Consider the following 22051-nt stretch of genomic DNA (forward strand, 5'->3'; position numbering starts at 1 on the left):
TTACAACACTCTAGTATTGTCTCTATATGACAAGATAATACGGAATTTACAACCCTAATACAATACTCCAATTGATGGTGTTTGAAGCACTCTAGTAGTGTCTCTATATAGAAAGATAATAGGGCATTTACAACCCTAATACAACACTCCAATTGAATGTGTTTACAACACTCTAGTAGTGTCTATATGGCAAGATAATAAAGAATTTACAACCCTAATACAACACTCCAATTGAAGGTGTTTGGAGCACTCTAGTAGTGAGTATATAGCAATATAATAGGGCATTTTCAACTCTAATAAACACTCCAACTGATAGTGTTTGGAGCACTCGAGTAGTGTCTCCAGATGCAAGTTAATAGGGCATTTACAACACTCCAATTGATGATATTTGGAGCACTCCAGTAGTGTCTCTCGATGGAAAGATAATAGGGCATTTACAACTCTGATACAACACTCCAATTGAATGTATTTGGAGCACTCTAGTAGTGTCTCTATATGGCAAGATAATATGTCATTTACAACGCTAATACCACACTTCAACTGATGGTGTTTGTAGCACTCTAGTAGTGTCTCCAGATGGCAAGATAATAGGGCATTTACAACCCTAATACAACACTCCAATTGAAGGTGTTTGTAGCACTCTAGTAGTAACTCATATAGCAAGATAATAGGGCATTTACAACACTAATACAACACTCCAATTGATGGTGTTTGTAGCACTCTAGTAGTATCTCCAGATGGCAAGATAATAGGTCATTTACAACCCTAATACAACTCTCCAATTGAATGTGTTTAGAACACTCTAGTTGTGTCTCAAGATGGCAAGATAATAGGGCATTTGCAACCCTATTACAACACTGCAACTGAAGGTGTGTGTAGCACTCTTGTAGTGACTCTATATAGCAAGATTATAAGGCATTTAGAACCCTAATACAACGAATCCAATTAAAGGTGTTTGTAACACTCTAGTAGTGACTCTATATATCTAGGGATTTTACAACCCTAATACAACACTCCAATTGATAACGTTTGTAGCACTCTAGTAGTGACTATATATAGCAAGATAATAGGGCATTTACAACCCCAATACAACAATCCTATTGAAGGTGTTTGTAGCACTCTAGTAGTGACTCCATATGGCAACATAATAAGGCATTTATAACCTTAATACAACTCTCTAGTTGGAGTTTTGAATTAGGGTTGCAACTGCCCTATGATCTTGCTATATACAGACACTATTAGAGTGCTCCAAATTCTTTCAACTGCCCTTAGTGCTCACCATTGTTATCTTGAACCTTTAGCTCCTTTGAGCCGATTCTGTGCTCGGATCGTGTGACTTCTCATATGCTTTGTAAGGGCTCACCGGTTCCACCTTGTATTTCTTTCTCATTGGGTAATGAAAGACGCACTATCTCGAAGGTCGCAGGCCCCGGAGACGTGGGCATTAGTGCCAAACTCTGTAAACAACTCTTGTGTCAAGTGTCTCTAAACTCTACTATTTACTTTATATTTTAGTTTAGATTCAAGTTATTCGAGTTTTCATCAAGAATAACTTATGGACACGCTAGATAATTTAATTTAGATTAAAAAGTTAAAAAAAACCTATTCACCCCCTTCTAGGTGCCTTAGGGGCCAACAGCATGTTGTCATCTAGAGACACTATTAGTGCGCTGCAAAGACCTTTATTTGGAGTGCCGTATTAGAGTTGCAACTACCATCTTCTCTCTCCATACATGGTCACTACTAGAGTGTTTCAAAAACCAAAATAAGTGTGTCCTGTTGGGGTTGCAACTACCACCTTCTATTTCCGTATGGAGACACTACTAGAGTGATGCAAAAAGCATCAATTAGAGTGTTGTATTAGGGTTCAACTACCCTCCTTCTCTTGCCAAATGGAGACACTATTAGAGTGCTGCAAAAACCTTCAATTAGAGTGTTGTATTAGTGTTGTAACTACTCTCTTCTCTTTCCATATGGAGACATTAATAGAGTGTTGCAAAGACCTTCCATTCGAGTATTGTATTAGGATTGCAACTACCCTCTTATCATGTTATCTAGAGACACTATTGATGTGTTGCAAAGACCATCATTTGAAGTTACTTATTAGGGTTGCAACTACCCTCTTCTCTCTCCATACATGGACACTAGTAGAGAGTTTCAAAATCCTTCAATTAGATTATCATATTAGGGTTACAACTACCAACTTCTCTTGCCATATGGAGACACTACTAGAGTACTGCAAAGACTAATGTGAGGCGAAAGTGGCAGTCACTGTGTTTGGATTAGAAACCTTCATACAACAATTGAAAACCAACATCAAATAAAGTAAGAGTCAAAGCGGATTGAAGTAACAACGGTGTGCCAAAACTCTAGGAATTTACATCTCCAATTTATCTATTATATTTAATTTTAATTTTTGCCAAATACAAATTTGATCTCTGATCACAAGAACAACTCTTTGATTTCATATTTTGTCAAGCCTTTCGAAGGATTATGATTTAATTGCTTAAGACCTTAAATCTTATTCCTTGCAGATTGACACTCGTTTATACTACTCGATAGAATTATGCGTTTGTAATCTGATATAGTACAACCGGGTTGTAAAATTTAAAAGCACTAACACGAATCCGTCCATCAACAACATGTACAAGATGAAATATAACTAGTAGATGAAAAATAACTAAAAGAAGATGAAATACAACTAAAAGAAAATGAAATATAACTAGTAGATGAAAAACAAATCAGTAGAACATGAAACACCATAAGATGAAAAACAACTAGTATAAGATGAAAAACAACTAGGACAAGTCTGGGAAGAGCAAGAATCGTCTTAGTGTGCGTGGGACAAGTTTCATTGGAAAGAAGCCCCTTCTCATCGGTATATCGTATGATCGTGGAATATGCCTTCCAAGACAATAAGAGATAGAGAATTAATAAATTTCCAATTTCCATAACAAATTGCTCCTCTTTATTCTTTGAATTTGGAAGAGATAGAGAAGTCACTCAGATCTGTAAAATTCAGATTGTTCAGAATCTGAGAGTTGTATGTTATATCTTATGCATTGGGGACCAATCCTTATATAAGGTAACACATACAACACCATGTGTGCAGCCACACAAACAGCTAGACATGTCTACATAATCGCCTTTCCCTACTACTTTTCTAAATTATTAGTGTTTTGTATGGCTCGCACAAACCTATGGTTATCAGCCAACTCAATTTGTATTTTGTGTGGAAACACAAACTATTAGTGCGACCTGAACAAACCTTCGGACAATTGTTATTCTTAATTGCAAATATCAGAATCATTTCATTAATAATTTGATCTTTGTTTAAAAAATTATTTTACACATTTATGGACCGCATTCTATTGAATAGTTATATTATCAAATATTTTAATTCCATATTATATCACTTAATCTAGACAATTATATATGACAATATCCAATTCTTAATTATATTATATATATGTTCAACGTTGAATTATGATCCAACTAGAGGTGCTACTTTTACCCGATTACCCGGATCCAACCCAGAACCGACCCGGATTCGATTAATTTGGATAGGGTATGGTTTAAAAAATATAACCGGTTAAATTATGGGTATGGTTACAAAATTAATAATTTAATATCCGACCCGAATCTGAACCGGAACCGATACTGTAATGGGTAGGATATGGGTTTCATTTAATTATCCGACCCATAACCGAATCCGACCCGATACCCGTATAAATACCCGATAAAACATATATTAATAACTATTAATATATAAAAATATAACTTTGCATATTAATTTTTGCATAAGCTGTGGTGAGTCCAGTACTTTTTTGAATGTGAAAAAATAGAATGCAGTGACATATTCGCTATGTTTATACACATAGATGGATGCCAAATTTATTCCTTCCATAACAACCGCATTAATTTTTTTAATAAAATTTATTACTATGGATACATCCTTCAATATTTGTCTTGATATCCTCTGCATAATAATGAAAATTTATTGCTCTCATTGATATGTCATTTCTACAAATTATTAGTATTCCATTAATAGATTTTGTAAACCATAGAAAAAGAAATCGTTATCTCTAATATTTTACTTTTTAAAAATTATATCTCTTCTTCAATATTTTTTTTCAAAAGTTATTTTCTCTCCATCCTCCTAATTTTTTATGACATATATCCACTCCGGATCCAGAACCGCCCCGTATCCGAACCGGACCCGATAATCTACAAACAAGTTATGGGTATACATCTACCTGGAACCGAAAGACTGGATCCGAAATATCTACGGGTAGATAGGTATCCGGATCCGGACCCGACCCAAATTGAAATAGATAAGTGTATGGATCGAAATTTGAACCCGAACACTTTTATAGTACAGGCCCAAATATAATAGTATCTGAATCCAACCCGACCCGATATCACCTCTAGATCCAACAAAAAGACATAAAGTGACGAGAAAGATAGAGAGAAAATGAAAAAAAAAAAGAGAGTAGAATCCTACTATTCTAAAAGAATAGTTTAGAATAGTAGTAGACTTAGATGTCCCCTTCTCCCGTCTCTCCTTTTCCTTTTCCCATCTCTTCTTTGCATTTTGTTTTATTTCAGCGACATTGTAACCAAGGTGGTAACCGTAAGTGATGCTTACGCCCGCAACAGCTCCTATATAAAAATTGCATAAGCCGTATATATTAAAGAAGCATGACAACCTAAATTATCATAAAAAAAGAGATCGTCCTTTTGAACGAACCAAGTTATAGTCCAATGAACAAATTAGTTAAAAAAAAAAAAAGCATGCGTGCCCTTCCAAAACTAGAAATAGAAAGAAGGGAGGTATCTGAAACAAAAAAAAAATAGAAAAATATGAAAAATATGAAAATATGAAAGATCTGAAAGAGAGAATATATACCAACAACAAACTTTGCTAGATTGATCGTCTTAGCTTCGTTAATGCACATCTTGATATTAAAAAAGCGCCACACGCGCGCGTCTGATTTAACATCAAAATTGTATAAGTAAGAAACATAACCAAATACATCACTATATGCATATATGAGTACTCACACAAAGAGTCAGACATACATATATAATATGATATAATTAACATGGGAAGTGCTAATGAGCAACTTTTATATAAATTGGGTAAACATATTAAATAGAGTTCCGAATTATAATTAACACTAACAAAGCACAAGAGTTGATATTTAAATTAAAACTAAAAATGATATATGGAAATAAATTTAAATAAAATTCGAGATTTCTGGTGATTAAACACAAGTATTATTCTCACTTTAAATAGTTTTACAATACAAATTAAACTTTTAAATTAAGGAGAGCACACCAGCATAAAATATAGTAAATGCATGGAATAATTTTCTTACAAATTTTTGGTTCTTCAGTACTAATCTTGAATCTTCCTGAAGGATCTCAACTTAGTATTTTTTTTTTTTTTTTCTTAGATATCAAGTACAAAAACAGAAAGTAAAGGATAGCAGTTCTACTCCCTCTTTACATTATCTATTCAGAAACCAATAATCATTTTTCAAACTCATATACGACACCAAATCCCATAGCAAATTGAAAACTAAAAACAAAACAAAAAGAAGATAAATATTAGTCATACCTCGCTATTAAACCAAAAATCGTGAAATATGTTGGTAGTTTTTATTTTTTATTTTTATGAATAAAGGTTTATTAAATTCCAGCTTATAGAGCTCCATAATGAGATCGAGATCTCTAGAATAAGGGTGTCCATCAAAAATATTATATAAATATAGACCAATACTATATATTTAACAAAAACCTTTCCGTATTTCACGTTCACATTATATAAATATAGGCGAACTAATTTGGAACAAAAGTCAAGTGCTATTACTCGAGGCAAATTGATAATTTGTTACCTTTGTGCAATTGTTTATACACTAATTAATTGAGATTCTGTCTAATTTTACTGGAGTTTGGCAATAAGGGATTATGTTTTTTAGCCACTTAATTCTGCCGAATACCGATTTTTTAGTACAGATTAAGATTACCTCTTTTAGTTTTCTTTTGTTCATATCTTAATCCTCTGTCCATACCTTAAAACACCTCTACTCATTCTTTTAACTTTTTTAGTTTTCACTCACGGATTAAAACAACCGAACATATTAAGCTTTTAATTCTTTACTTCTAATCTCTTGTTGCCGAACAGTCCCACAGTGTGAGAGTAAAAAGAAACTTTATAGTAATAAATATATAGTCACTACTACAAAAAAATATTATTGTCATTGCCCCTTTACCATCGGATATGCTTCTGCACAGATGACGTTCGTCACGAGTAGCAGTGCTGTAATTACGTTGAACTTTTTACCATCGGTTGGCGTTTAATAAACCGATGGCGCTGATGCCCCCCTCTTTTCCATTGGTTAGTTTTTAACTAACCGTTGGTTTTGATTGACTCTTTCACATCGGTTGGGCTATTAAACTGATGGTATAGATGTGGTGATCTTTACCATCCGTGATGCAGATGAGCTGTCAGCATTAGTTTGATCAATACCAACTCTGTTCTTTTTTTAAATCGATGGGGATGTTCAAAAGGGTAATTAATACTTTTTTTAGATATATTCCTGAAATATCTAGTTAGCTAGTATAACAGCAAACTCTTCTCGACATGTATAGTGTCGAGTTTCACAACTACTAATTCTACAACTCCCAAATTCCATCAACTATAACTATCTATTCCACTGTTATACATTGTATATTTAAGATTGCAACCATCCCTGATTATATGATAGTTCCTAAAATTTTGCAATTTCCTTGTATCAAGCATTAGTTATTTAGTCACTCGCAACACCATTAAATAAAACATCCAGTACTTGATCTCAACTATCTCGAGATATTTTCTAGAAGATGGTTGAAACCTCGGCGAGACTCATGGATTTGATGGCACTCTATCCTCAACTGGCCATGGTAGAGCATAACAGTACTACAACAAATTAAATTAACAATTATCAATTGATAAGTAGATCCTTAGTTTAACTTACAACAATTAATTAAATGATGCATGGAAGCTATATATAGCTTAATTAAGTTGGAAATGATAGTGTTGGTGTCCTAGAGCAAATGATTTTGACTTTATGGTTTGGGTTCATATGATGGCTGAAGCAATTCAGTTTGTTCCTAGAGTGTGACATCATTTAGTTCACCTGTTGGAACTAAAGCGGTATCCTCTAAATATCTCTAATCCAAGCAATTAGCAAGGGACACTAGTTGCAAGAGATTAGCATGGTAATTAGAGAAGTGAACCGGTTTCCAATCTAATGTCCTGTGGATGCTTTGGATGCTTGGGGTATTGATATCTTGCAAACTTATCTATATTTAGACCTGTATTTTGTACCAAAACCTGTGTTTAAACCATTAAATCAGTCATATCTCATTGAAATATCTATAGAATGTGGTACTACTACATGTTTGTTCTTATTTGTAGGAATCAGGCAAAATCGAGGAGAATCTAGAATTTGAGAAGTTTTTACAAGGTTCGTACAACATCTTGTCCGGCCCGTATCAACCTCGACTCGACCACAGACTCGACCGCTGACTCGACCATAGAAGAAACACAGGCATATAGCCCAGACATGATTTTGTACTGGCCGTGTCAGGCAAATTCGGAAACAGATCCAGAATCTGGAAACAAGGCCTATTGAAGGAAGGTCGACCAGAAAAGCATATAAGCGGGATTTCTTGCACCAGAGAGCTGATTCTGGACCAGAGAAGCATTTTCTAGGGTTTGGATTGGCTGCTATTGCTTGGAGGCGAAGTTGAGAAGCAAAAGATGCGAGTTTTATTGTGAATCTTCTTATTCTTTGTGTTTTATCATGATTTATCATTATCTTATCTGTTTTATTTGCTTTAGAACTATGCTTGAGTAGATTTATTTGTTTCTAGGATTAAGATGTAATCGAATGTTTTATTTTGCATGATAGTTATTGGATTTTTGTGTTGGAATTTGTGTTTGCTTGATTGTATTTGATTTTAATTGCTTAGATTGTATCTAGAATATATTGTTTGCTTATATTTTATGATTAGATCTCAATTTGAACTTATTCTTCTCAAATTGTTTGCTTAAATTTTCAAAATGAGATATATTTGAGAAATATTCTAGAATTGTAAAGAATCTTTCTATTGAAACATATTATCCTGTAAATTTATAATGTAACACTTATTCTGAGATGGGCTAAAATGAGTTATGGAGTATAACAAGTTTTTGCTCCACTATATTTTCATTTTAAAAATTCAAACAACCGATCCAAATCGCTCAACACAATCTCCATATTGAAATGTGCTTGGGGACCAAATTTTATATTTTTTGGAATTATTTTACTATTTATTAAGTCACTTTGAAAATTGCTGATCCGATGGTCCAATTTTTTTTACTGTTCACAGTAAAATCACAATTTTCAAAGTGGCTTAATAAATAATAAAAAAAATCCAAAAAAATATAAAATTTGGCCTCCAAGGACATTTCAATGTAGAGAACATGTTGGAAGGTTCGAATCGGTAGTTTGAATTTTCAAAATGGAAATATGACGTGGAGTACAAACGTGTTTTACTCCTGGCACACCCAAATCAACCTCCACTTATCCCCTGGCTATTTCTCGAGTCAAATTATAATATTGAGTGGGGAGAGAAAATATTTTACATGTTTACCGAATTTGTCATTGTCAAATTTATTTTTCTATCTTGAAGCAAACAATAACATTAAAGAAAAGTACTTATTTCATTGAAAGAAAACGGCTAGCAATATATTTTTGTATAAAAGATCACTAGTGGGGAATTTTTGATGACTTTTCATTATTATTTATCAACATTTTTTATTTTATTAATCGGTTAATCAATATTCTTTCAGCAACATTTAAGAAGTTGACTCTATTATAATGAGTAGAACTGGGTGTTCTTAAGTTTACTAAGTCTTTGTGTGTACTTAACTTTAAATCTATTGGATTGATCAAAAGACACATCTAAATCGTTGAAACTAATCTGTTTTACGAGTGATATGCTTACTTGTCGAAATTTTAAAATTTTGAATTAATTTAGTATAGAGTCAAGTGGTAAAAAAAAATGTTCAAAAAATGAATACATTAAAATTAATTTATAAACCTTCTAATATTAACTGTTTGACTTTATACTAAATTAACTCTAAATTTTAAATTTTTTTCATGTAGACATATTACACGTAAGTTAGATTGGTTTCAAGTTTCAGCAATTTGAGTGTGTCGTTTGAACTTAATCCGACAGGTTTAGAATTAAGTTCACAAAGGGTCATTATGAACTTAAAAACAACCTAGTTGTAATTATTAAGAAAATAGTCTTGGATTATAAATTCGGTAGTAGTTAACTATGTTTGCTTATTCCTTTTGAAAAATTAGAAAAGAACTATGCTAATAGAAGTATAATCAAATAAAAAAAAATCTTAAATAAATCAGGCTTTATCAGGTGCCAGTTAAAATAAATAAATAAAAATATACTAATAGCGCAAAACAATTGGAACCGAAACAACAAAATTGAAATTTTTTATTTTATTCCAAGTAATAGCTAAAAATTGCTCAAAATAATATCATGAAGCTGCAGCTTAGAGTCAATACTTTTTTAGATACTGATATAAAACTGAAACTTAACAAAGGTATTCAAAATAGCAACATTACAATATAGTCATGAGAACTAACTAAAGACACAAAATCAGATATCATGAGAACTTAACAAAGCTTAGCCCCAGTCATTACTTTTACGATTTCCTACAAAATCACATTTCATTTTTTTTTTTTTCTTCTGGGCTCCAGGGTGCTTTCTACTTTTGTCTCTCCTTTTCCCCTCTCTCCTTCGCCTTCTGATCAATGGATTCCAAAAGCTCCTCTTTAGCAACTTTTTTACCGCAGTAGTATCCGCAAGCGATGCCTATGCCTGTAGCACCTCCTATAACAAATATGAACGGACCACATCATATATAGTCCAGTTTACAAATCAGAAGAATATATATGTGTGTGTGCGCCCTCCCAAAACTGTAATAGAAAGAAAGGAGGCCCGAAAGGAAAAAAAAAATGGAAAAATCAGAAAAGATGAAGATCTGAAAAAGAAAGATATAATACCTAGAAGAACCTTTAGGGGTATAGTGACGCTGATAACATCAGGAATGTGCATCTTGAAATTATAACGACGTCACGTTTAATTTTTTAATCAAAATTCTGTAATAAAACAAATGAAAAGTAAAACTACATCACTAATTATATAATATGATATAATTAACAACAAAGTTCTAATGAACAACTTCTATATAAATTGGGTAAAAATATAAAATAGAAATTCTGGATTATAACAACTAACACTAATAAAGAACAATAATTCGTAGTAGACACAAGGACCCAAACTGGCAATGATATGTCGAAATAAAAAATTAAATCGAAATCGAAATTTCTGCTGATTAAACACAAGATTTCATTCTCAATTTAATTACATCTAGAAATACAAAATTTGTAAATTAAAGAGATCAATCAGCACACAAGCAAGAAATATAGTAAAGGAAGGCTCCCTCTTTACATTATCTATGCAGGAAAAAAAACAAAAAAATTACCAAACACATAAGCGACACCAAATCTCTTAACAAAATGAATACTAAAGCAACAAAGGAAAAAAATTTAAAGAAGATAAATATTAGTGTTAACTCACTATTCAACCAAAATTGTGAAATGTATTGGTAAAGGTTTGTTTTTCTTTTTTATTACTAAAGGCTCCTTTAGATCGAGATCGCTATAACAAAGGTGGTTATCAAGAATTTTATATATTTAGCAAGAAAAACCTTTCCGTATTTCATGTTCACACTGTAGATATGGACCAACCAATTTTAAACAATTAATGTACGGTTGTGACGTATTGTTCTAAGCTTCTCTAAACAAAATTCAAAAGTCCGTAGGTAATTTCATTTATTTAAAGAATTACAAAGTAACTATTACATAAGATGAAACAACAAGTGTCTTAAAAAACATACAGCTGTAAACAAATTAAAAATGCACAAAAATATGTATCTTGTGGACACAAATTTGATCATCGTTGCTTGATGAAAATGATAGAAGCCTACATATTGTTTCAAAATTAACCTCATATTATTGAAAAACAAATTGGTAATTTGTTACCTTTACACAATCTGTTATACAATAAAAAAGATACACAGAAATCGGCAAATAAAACAGATGAGTAGGGTTCAAATGCCTCCATTTTTGGTGCCTCCATTATATCTCTATTTTTAAAAACTTTAATAACTCAAAATTTAAAACTTAAAAGTCAAAATAAAACCATTGGATATGATCTACATCATTTTATCTATGCACTTGTAAAAAATAATGACATTTCAATTTTGTTTTGATTGTTATCAAGAGCTTGTAAAAACGTACTAATGCACATAATTTCTAGACGTTGATTTTTCAACTAATTGATTCACATAAAAATAAAATCGAAATGTGATAAACTTTTCTGAGCACATAGATAAACTAGCATAGATCATATCTAATGGTTTTATTTTGAAGTTCATGATTTAAATTTTGAGTTATTAATGTTTTGAAAATGGAGGCACCAAAAATAGAGGCATTTGAACCCTCCTCAAAACAGATACAATAAAACAGATATGCAGAAAGTTTTGAGCGCAAATATAAATTTTTTTAGATAGAATTACTATTAATTAATTCGACGAAACAAGCCTTCTTTGGAAGGATTTTCGAAAACTAGTCTCCACCGATCCCTAGGATCGGTGGAGCAAAAAAAACCCAACGTACACCAGTCCTAAGGACCGGTGGAGCAACTTTCGCACCTGGAGAGTGTCTAGCCACAGAAGATCTCCATACTACATCTCCACCGATCCTAAGCTGGATTTCCAAATTTTGCAACCCGCGGTTCATCTATCTCCCTTTCCTCTCCTTCCTCTTCCTTTTTTTTCCTTTTATCCTCTCAATATACTCAACCATTTCTCCATCCAATTGTTTCAAAATTTCTGGATCGTCTAAGAGAATTAGAAACTCTTCAGATCTACGATTTTGACAAAATAAAAATCCCTCTTTTTATATTTTTTTTATTTTAGCCGAATTAAAATGAATAACTAATTTAATTTTGTTTGTTTAGTATATTTAGATTGTTTTTGTGAAATGTAGGGTTAAATTAGTATTTGGTGTAATTTAGTGTTGATTTGGAGTATATTTAGTAATTTAGTGGTAATGTAGTGTAATTTAGTGATAATGTAGTATTAATTTAGAGTTTATTTGATGTTAATTTAGTGTAATTTAGTATATATGTAGTATAAATTTGTGTAATCAAGTGTTCATGTAGTATAATGTAATTTTTTAGTAATATGTATTATAATTTGTGTAAAATTAGATAAATGTGTGATGCTCTCATGAAGTTTAAAATTAGATAAAAATTATAAATGTGTAAAATTAGTAATATGTAGTATAAATTTGTGTAATTAAGTGTTAATGAAGTTTATTATTAAAATCAAAATTAGATGATATGTTGTTTACATATAGTTAAATTTTAATTATTGTAGCCATATGCTTGAAAAAATGTTTGTTTATATAATTATGTGTGATGACTCTCATGAGTTGCAAAAATATTTGTTTATAAAATTTTCTAACATAGTCAATGGATAATTCGGATTATCCGGAGTTGTTGAAATTAGCACCACATAACCACAGGGCATGGCAAGTTCATGATATAGTAATTTTGATTATATTTATTAATTATTTATTTCAAATAAATATTATATGAAGTATTTCAAGGGTTTACAATGTTTTATTTTTTTTGGCAGCCTACCTCTTTATTGCAGGTAAATTCACATCAGACTAGTATTTCTTACAACAGTCGGATAGACGATGCTTTGAAGAGGTTAGGGTTGTATCAAATTGCTCGCCTTAATGATTGCAAGATTGATTCGCATTTGATTAGTGCTCTGGTTGAGAGGTGGAGGCCGGAGACCAATACATTTCATCTGCCTGTCGGTGAGATGACAGTGACGTTGGAAGACGTTGCATGTCTATGGGGCCTACCGATTAAGGGTAATTAACTAATTAAAGTTGTTTATCGGTTAATTTAATTAACTATTTATAAAAAGTAAATTGTTGATTGTATAATTTAATTTGCAAGTGACCCGATTACTGGCACCAGCGATACTGATTGGAACTCATACTTAGAGTTTGATCTAGGGGCTGATCCAGCTATTTTTTACAATCACCCCTATGAGACAATGCCATATAAATATAAGATTTATAATCCTAACACACCGAAAGAACGATTGTTCGTCTCTGTTTATGTGCTTAGACTGAAATGGTTGTGGGCGCAATTTAGTTTACCCTTAGAAGCTTGGCACAAAGATGAGACAGTTGCACGGTACACCCGAGGTTTTTGTATGGATTTATTCGGGTCGGTTATGTTTCCAGATTCAAGTGCGGGTGGAGTCCCTACGATGTACTTGCAATTCATCAATGATCTAGAGACTCTACGAGAATATAATTGGGGAGGTGTTGTACTTGCACATCTCTATCGAGAGTTGTCACGTGCTTACCATGCGAGGGCAGACACGATAGCGGGTCCATGTTGTTATTACAGATTTGGTCATGGACTCGATTTACTGTTGGTCGACCTATACCCTGATCAGAGCCACCTCCCTTCGGTGGTGCCGATGAGGATACGAGGAATGCTTTCGGTGTGAAGTGGACCACTTTTCATTTGTGGCCAGACAACCCTCACTTACGTAAAAAGATTTATAATTCGAGATAACTTCGATAGATTTATAATTGTTTTTTAAAATTTATATATTTTTTTGACAGGTGGTACAGCCACGTATAGAGATAGCTTCGCTAGACTAGCTGATGAAACAGTTAACTGTCGACCATACGTTAATTACTATGATCAGTTACCTCGACATGTCCGACGACAAAAGAGGTATTGGATGAGCTGCGGTTACGTGACCCATTTTTGGATGGTGGAGTTTCAGCATGTGGATAAGGTCATGCGCCAGTTTGGTAAGTATCAAGAGGTCCCGCCTCCTCCTCCTCCACCATAGGATGAGATCAGTTATTTACAAAAGATGTGGTATCACGATGGCAATTCAATAAGGGATGGTTGTTGGGCTATTACTCTCAGTGAGTTCATCGAGAAGCCTACAGTATTAATTGGAGAGCGGAGACCATATGACATGGAGAGGCATCACATGTACATGCATTGGTTCAACGAGCGTGGTATGTAGTGGTTTGCTAAAACCCGGGCGGGCTCAACGCACATGCCTGCTGCCCGGGGTACCCGTACCCGTACCCGAGCCCGGGTATAGACGGGTAAACAGGTACACGGCTACGGGTATTAAACGGGCCGGTCACAGTTTTTTGGAAAAAAAATCCGGGCTAACCCGGACCGGATTGAACCCATGCCCGTGCCCGCACCCATGTACCCGTGTACCCTATACCCGTTGTACCCTTTTTTTAATTCAAAAATTTTCCCCCCAACAGTTCAAATCAAAGAAAAAAACAGAAAAAAAAATATGGATATCCCCCCTCCTAAAAAATTCAAATTTCAAATACTTGAGTTCTTTAAACTTAATAAAATGAGTCAATTAACATTTATTTTTCACTTATTAACATATAACATTTTAATAGAAAGTCTAAACAGCTGATCCGAACCGCTCAACATAGTCTCCATATTGAAATGTACTTTGAGACCAAATTTTAAATTTTTTGGAGAATTTTTTAACCATTTTTTTAGATGGGTAGAAAATCGTTATTTTTATTGGATTATGGACCATAAAAAAACAGTGATTTTACAAAATTCAAAACAAATAGTAAAAAAAATTCAAAAAATGAAAATTTTGATCTTCTAGCACATTTCAATATGTAGATCATGTTAAGTGACTCAGATCGATATTTTAAACTTTCAAAAAAAAAAAAAATATGACAGTGAAGTAAAATTAGACTCTTCATAACTCATCATAAGCCAACTCTCTCGGTATATATATATATATATATATATATATATATATATATATATATATATAAGGGCTTTACTTAGAAATTTTGGTCAAAATACCTTACTTTCGTACCATGATTTAGGATACTATTGTCGTTTACTTACTTTTGCAGGAGTATGACCTAGGCTAAAAGAGAAGGGAAGAAGAAATTCGGCTATTTTTATTAATATCCCCTCAAAAAAAGAAAATTTAAAAATGCCCTTGCCATATTTTTTTTTTTTAAAACTGCCCCGACCGCCAGGCCCACGGGTGGCCCAATAAACCCACCATACCGCCCCATGTAGAGGCGGACCAGTCCACACTCAAAGAATAAGACATTTGATATATTTAAGTGATGTCGTGACTCTTTACTACGATTTATACAGGATACGCATATGGGAATCAAATCTGCAGCTCACATGCATTGTTTTAACTTTTGTCAAATCAACGTTTTACTTTCGTCAAATCACCACTAAAAAAATAAAAGAGCAAACCGGAACACCACACTCAAATAATCTGTATCTTATGGGACCTGAGGTGCAATTTATATAGACGGTCCAGATTAATTCTCAGTCGAAATAAATTCAATGTCTTAAGAAAATATATGAGTCTGTTTCAACATGCGTGCCAAATTAAAAAAATGGTTCATATTTTATAATTGAATCTCAGGTATCTAGGATCTGAATTCCATACTCAAGGATCCTATTAGACATTTCAGACTGTCACATGTGCTACTCAAATCACTTTTGTATTTTGGTCCCTGTATCAGTCTAGACTGGCCAGTCTGGACTGATTTACCAGCAGAGGTCTAGACTGATACAGGGACCAAAATACAAAAGTGATTACATCAGAATTGACACAAATTTTAATTTATTTGGATTTTTCTATAGTTAGTTATGAATTTCCAAAGTTCAGATTTCAAAAAAACTTTAAACAGTCATAACTTGGGCTAGGAAAGTCGGATTTGCGCGTATGACCACTTTTCAGAAAGGGGGGACGAGACGGATCCAATTTTGCCCAGGGGAAATCCTGGACATCGTCACATTCGAAGCATCAGAATTTCAAAAAAACGTCGTTTAGTGCCTCAAAAATTCGGTTTAAATTTTCGTTCAACGGTAGACATACAACGATCGGTATTTTATTTAGTCAAAAGCCTAAGAGATTATTCAAGAATTATTCATATACTTATTTTTAAATGCATTTACTATTTATTGTGTTTGTTTGCCTATCTCCGAGCAAATGATATATGTCGACAATTAGGGGTGCACAAAAAATTCGAGATTCGTGATTCGATTCGAGTTCGATTCGAAAAAGTTCGAAAAAAATTCGATTCGAAACTAATTCGGTTCGAAATTAATTCAAACCAGTTCGATTCGAAATTAATTCAATTCGAATTCGAATCAGGGCAGGTTCGAATCGGTTCGGTTCGAAATTATCTATATTTAAATATTAGGCCCTACCATCATACATTATTTGTTCTATAGAAATGGCTGCACATGTAATATACGGGAGCCAATATCTTGTTAATTTGCCTTTTATTATTTTGGGCCAATAGCCCGTAAATGGGCTGCACGTGAATTTCCTGTGCCATTTACTGCTCCCGTTGCCTTCGGAGCCGGTATGTAATATACTGCAGCGGTTCATAAGTCCCACAATCATCAAACAAGTAATTTCTAGCGCTCAAGCTCCTATAAAAGAAGAGGAGGGGGGCGCTGTATTGCTTACCTGCCTATTCGGACTCAAATAATGGGTCTGAAGGTTATTTTAAGGTCCGAACTTATGTAATGGGTTTGAAAAATTTTAGATTTGAACTTAATTAAAATATTTAAATTTAACTGAATTGGTTTTAATTTCGAATTAATTTCGATTCGAATCGAACCAGTTCGAATTATACCGAATCGAATTCGAACTAGTTTTTTAGGTTTGAAATCATTTCAATTTCGAACTGGGTTCGATTCGAATTAATTTCGAATTCGAATTCGAACTTGGGTAGGTTCGGTTTGGTTCGGTTCGTTTGCAGGCCTATCGACAATAATCACATAATCCAATTATTCTCTAAAAAAAAAAAAAGAGTTTGACATCATTGAGGCAATCTAACTATATTTCCTTGTGTATATTTGAATAAAATAAATTATTAGGAATCTAGGCCAAAAAAACTTCATAAATATATCCCATGCGCGTATCATTTATAAATCGTAGTAAATAGTTACGACATCACTTTATAAATATATCAAATGTCTTATTTTTTGGCGTACATTTTAAACAAGAAAACTTTTTCTTCACAAAATTATTTAAATCAAAATATTAATATCTCTAAAAAAAAAAAAATAGAGGACCACCTCTGCAGGAGACGGTCCGCTATTGGACTGGCCCGCCTCTGCATGGAGCGGTCTAGTGGGTTTATTGGGCTGCCCGTGGGTTTGGCAGTCGAGGCAGTTTTGAAAAAAAAAATAGACAGGGTCATTTTTTAAATTTTCTTTTTTTTTGGAGTATTAATAAAAATGGTCGGAAGAAATTCATCCGAAATACAAAGAAAATACCATCTCTGGCATGACCGATGTTTTTCTTTCGGCCCATCTTCGGACCACACGAAGAGCACAAATTCGCACATTTTCAGCCCAGGAGGGATCACTAAAGTTTAGGGATCTTTCCTCTTCTTCTCTCTTCTTTTTCTTTTCTATTCTGATGTTTGTTTTCCATAGTATGGGCGGGCCTTTCATTTGTAGGCTTCAATAATTAGAAACTTGCAAAAGCAATGCGGCAATGCCCCCGATAATATACAGAGAATTGCATCACAATTGTAAAGGGAAATCAAAACAAATCAAAACTTTTCTTTCACCAAGTCATGATACCCCTGTAGCTTGTAGTAAAATAATATGAAAAAAAAAAGCTTTTTCTACACTGTTGATGTCGCTATAGATCTAACATGCACAGCCCCGTGAGGAAGATGAGGAAGATTGTTGTTGATCAGTCGGGGTTGATGAACTAACTGATGATCTCAAGTTAACATTGATAAACTCTTCCTGTTGGGTCGCTGAATAGCTGACCACTCCCGGTAAGGCTGATGCAACTTTGCGAAATAGTCCCTGTGAAAAAAAAAATCACAATTATTTCTTGCAACATGGTCGTGAAGAATCAGATTATTGCTACTGTTGTCATATAAGTATGAAGGAAATTTGTTTAAATCAACCTTGATGTTGAACCCTGATTTTGCACTTGTTTCGACAAAAATGGCCCCGAATTCTTTGGCTTTAGCTTCTCCTTCCTCAAGTGAAACTTGTCTGTAAATTAAAAATAACAAATTGAAAACTTTGTGAAGGAGTCTAACTTAAAAGGGCAAACAATTATAATAGATAAAAAAGGTCAGATTTTTTTAAGTTTCAGTATTGTTATTGAAATTTATTATTTCTACACAATTGGATAAAAGATGGGCTAGATGAATTTATCAACCTGGGTACTGGTAAATAGTGAGATCGTTGATATGTCAACTTATGCAACAGATTACCTTTTCTCAACAAGGTCATTCTTGCTACCGACAAGGGCAATTACAATATCACGTCGTCCTTGGCTGTTAACCTCTTCAACCCACTTTTGAATATTCATAAATGATTGCCGGTCTGCACGATAAGAAAGATATAGTTTTAAAATTATTTTATTTACATAATTGATAAGATTGTATACTGTGTACCTATTAGAAAATGTGGTATTAGCAGCAAATAATTTTACCAAATTTACTTCTCCTTGTTTGAGGAGTGAGGTATGGGGATTTTGAATTTCTTTTATACTAAACTTACTAGATATGTCATAAACAATTATTGCAACCGAACAATCTCTGATGTAGCTCGGAATAAGACTCCTAAATCTTTCCTGCCCAGCAGTGTCCCTATATTTGGCAAAACAAAAGTTTGACTAAACCTTACAATTTATTTGATACCAAGATTTCTTAAGGTTATTATGGTAGTGTTACCTCGCAGAACTAAATTGAAGATTGGCTGACATGTTGTTTGGTAAAATTACTGTAGCTGTCAGCCTGTAGGTAACAAGCAGTACCAGTACAGGAACAGAGTGGTACCAACATAATTAGTGTGTTACTTTCAATTGATAGTTACATGATCCAAAACTCATATTTAAGCATCAAGTTGTCACATAACAGCAACAATCATTTAGATAATTCTGTTATTTAGTTATTTATTTTTTGAATTTAAGGACGTACATACCAAAGTTGTAGTCGAACTGTACGATCCTCTAAATACATGGTCTTTGACAGGAAGTCAATGCCGATAGTAGGCTGAAATTTTAATAATTATTAATAAATGATAACAGAGAATTCTCTTTTTTTTATTTTTGTTTTTCCTTACAAAATTAAGGAAAGTACTTGAAACAACTACAACAAAATTGGATAAACTGAATTTGAATTGTACAGATTGGTGATATCCAATACGATATACGAACTATATCGGTACTCTACCAATGACAAAACCCATTAACCCAATTATGTTTTTGGATGTTTCCATGGCTGGTTTTGGAAGGTCAGGTTTCCCTTCATGGTGCTTCTTCTGGTAGCTTTACAATTACCAGACAATACTATACCATGCACACAAATGAGATGTGATCAAAACAAAAAAGCTAAAAACTAAAAATCAATCATCAAACCTGGTAAGAAGAATCAAATTTGTCATACATGAACCGGGTTATTATGCTGGATTTTCCGACTGCTTGATCCCCCAAAAAAACCAGTTTATGCTTTGCCAAAACTGATATCGCTGCCATCTTTTTGCTTATACAAATTGTGGTGTTATATGTGATTTTCTTGCTCTTTCCCTGTGTCAACAGAGAAAAAGAGGAAGAAGCATATACTGGAGAAAAAGAGGAAACAAGAAGGGTTCAACGCTCCCGGGGGTTTTTCATTTTTCTGTGTTATTAATATTATTTTTGTTTTTGTTTTATTGCTTTGTAAAGCGCTACACGGAAGAGTACCCGTTAGGTACAAGTCGGTCTTGTCACAACTATTATGTGCACCAGGAGTATATCCGTATAAAGATTATAGTTAAGCTGCGGACTGCTTTTTTCTTTACCATATTTCTTCCTTTTTTTTACATAAAAGTTAAAAGTATTATTGAGATAAAAAAATATTTTTTTACTATTCCAAAATAGATCCTTCCCTAGATATATACATCTTCAAATTTCTAAACCTCAATTTTCCCTTTCCTTCGTACAAACAATAAACAAACACGGTTCCAAAAACAAGCGAGAAAAAACACTAATAAAATAACGAACACACAAACTAAGCAAAGGATGACCAGGTCAAAGGGGAAATAAATCTGATGTTATTCCAATGGAATACCAAATCAACCATTCAACTTCATTGAAATTTGCACATGAGACATTTCGGTCAAAGGACTACAAGTCTACAACAAAGGAGCAAGCACATGAATCCAAATCCTCTGAGGTAACATAATATTTCTGTTTGGATCATCACCGTCTGATTGGAATCTGAGACAATTGTCCGAGATGGAACGTATGAAGTTGCTTTAATTGTCGTGTGAATTCTAATTGGACAGTCATGATTCAAAGGGAAATATTTCGTTATACATATTCCAAGCACATCTGCACGGAACCGAATCTCCTACACCTCTGGGGGCAAGAAATTGTTGCTCCTATAGTCACTGCCGATGGATCCGAGATGAGTCCCAGATCAAATATTTAAATTTTAAAAGTGATCTCAGTCTCATCCGACAGTAACTTTAGGGGCAGGAATTTACTGCCTCCGGAGGAGCAAGTGATCTCGTTCCCATCTGCACACCTCAACTATATCTCAATATATGTATACGCAAAAATTGTCCTCAAAGATATGTTGTCACTTGTCAGAGAGGTGGTGTTGAAGTCCAATACCCCAAACAAATTTAGCCATTTTTAAATTGATAGGGCATAATGAGAGTGAGAAAACAACTATTGCGTTCTTACCCCCTTTGAGGCTTTAATTGTCTCCTCCCTCTCGTTGAAATCACAACAGGTGATTTACGGGTGATTCATTTTGAGAGTCGTCTTTAGTTCGATTACTACGCCCTGTGAGATCCTCTAGTATGTTGAGTTCATCTTGACTCACAATGATGTAGTCAGAATTTTTATCGGACGGCAAAAAAAAAATTATTAAAAATAGTTATTATTTTTTAATAAAAAATTTTAATTATGAGCATACCCTTTCTTAAAAATAATTTTTTTTATTTCTAAACAGTTTGGTAAAAAGAAAAATTCAGGTTAAAAATTATTTTTTTACTATACTTTGTGATTAAGATAATTTTTGTAATAGTTTAAAAATAAATAGATTCATTGTATGTTAAAATCGTCAAATAGTAAGGCGCAATGGTCTAGATTGAATATTAAGGCTCAAATAATTTTTAGATGCTCTTAGTTCTCTGTGAATTAATAATTATTTTCATTTTTATACTTAATGGACCAATACATCAAATGTATTTAGAAAGAAGCATCCAATAATCTTTCTTCTTCAGAGAGTCTGTTCATTTTCTTTCCAAATCATCAAAACTCCTTTTTTGTTAAATTCAAAATTGACATGAAAAAGACCGAATCAAGCCACAACTAGAAGAGAATCGCGACAGGGGTAGGCAATGAACCGAAATAGGAGTATGCAATAATCTAATTTTATACAAATTTATAAGTAATTATCAAAATTCAGGGGTAGGCGGTTGCCTACCTCTAGTCTATGCTGACTCCGCCACTGTTGACTCACCTCATTTGAACGGATGTTTTCGTCTAACCGATTTGGTTATTGCTCGTTACTCCGTCTCATCGCTCTTCACTTTGTCTCAATTTTTCAGATTCTGATAAAGGTGTTGTAAATCGCTCTATTTCTATTATAGTATCTACTATATCTACATATAAATAAAGTATGTTTATGGTTAATGATGATGATGATAATGATGTGCTAATGTTGACCTCTCCTTCTCCTCCTTCCTTTCCTCTTCACCTTTCTTCTTCGTATCTCCTTCATATGTTTTTTCTTTTAAATAATTCAAGCGCAAA

At 33.5% G+C, this 22051-nt stretch overlaps 1 protein-coding gene and 1 long non-coding RNA gene across 2 annotated transcripts; one reads left to right on the plus strand and one right to left on the minus strand.

Annotated features, from left to right (window-relative positions):
* Positions 1 to 12464: 12464 nt before the first annotated feature.
* On the plus strand, positions 12465 to 14234 carry LOC144559613 (uncharacterized). Its single transcript, XR_013513192.1, has 4 exons — positions 12465 to 12732; positions 12824 to 13070; positions 13159 to 13765; positions 13842 to 14234. It is a non-coding gene; the product is annotated as an uncharacterized LOC144559613 (long non-coding RNA).
* A 3512-nt stretch (positions 14235 to 17746) lies between these two features.
* LOC144559254 (ras-related protein RABH1e-like) lies at positions 17747 to 19911 on the minus strand. Its single transcript, XM_078308263.1, has 6 exons — positions 19664 to 19911; positions 19228 to 19298; positions 18805 to 18893; positions 18516 to 18627; positions 18201 to 18291; positions 17747 to 18096 (listed from the first exon to the last, which is right to left on the minus strand). The coding sequence occupies exons 1-6, from the start codon at positions 19778 to 19780 to the stop codon at positions 17932 to 17934; spliced, it is 645 nt and encodes a 214-aa protein (XP_078164389.1). The 5' UTR covers positions 19781 to 19911; the 3' UTR covers positions 17747 to 17931.
* Positions 19912 to 22051: the final 2140 nt, after the last annotated feature.

This window comes from Carex rostrata, chromosome 9 (genome assembly GCF_964058835.1).
Source record: "Carex rostrata chromosome 9, lpCarRost1.2, whole genome shotgun sequence".
Taxonomy (NCBI): domain Eukaryota; kingdom Viridiplantae; phylum Streptophyta; class Magnoliopsida; order Poales; family Cyperaceae; genus Carex; species Carex rostrata.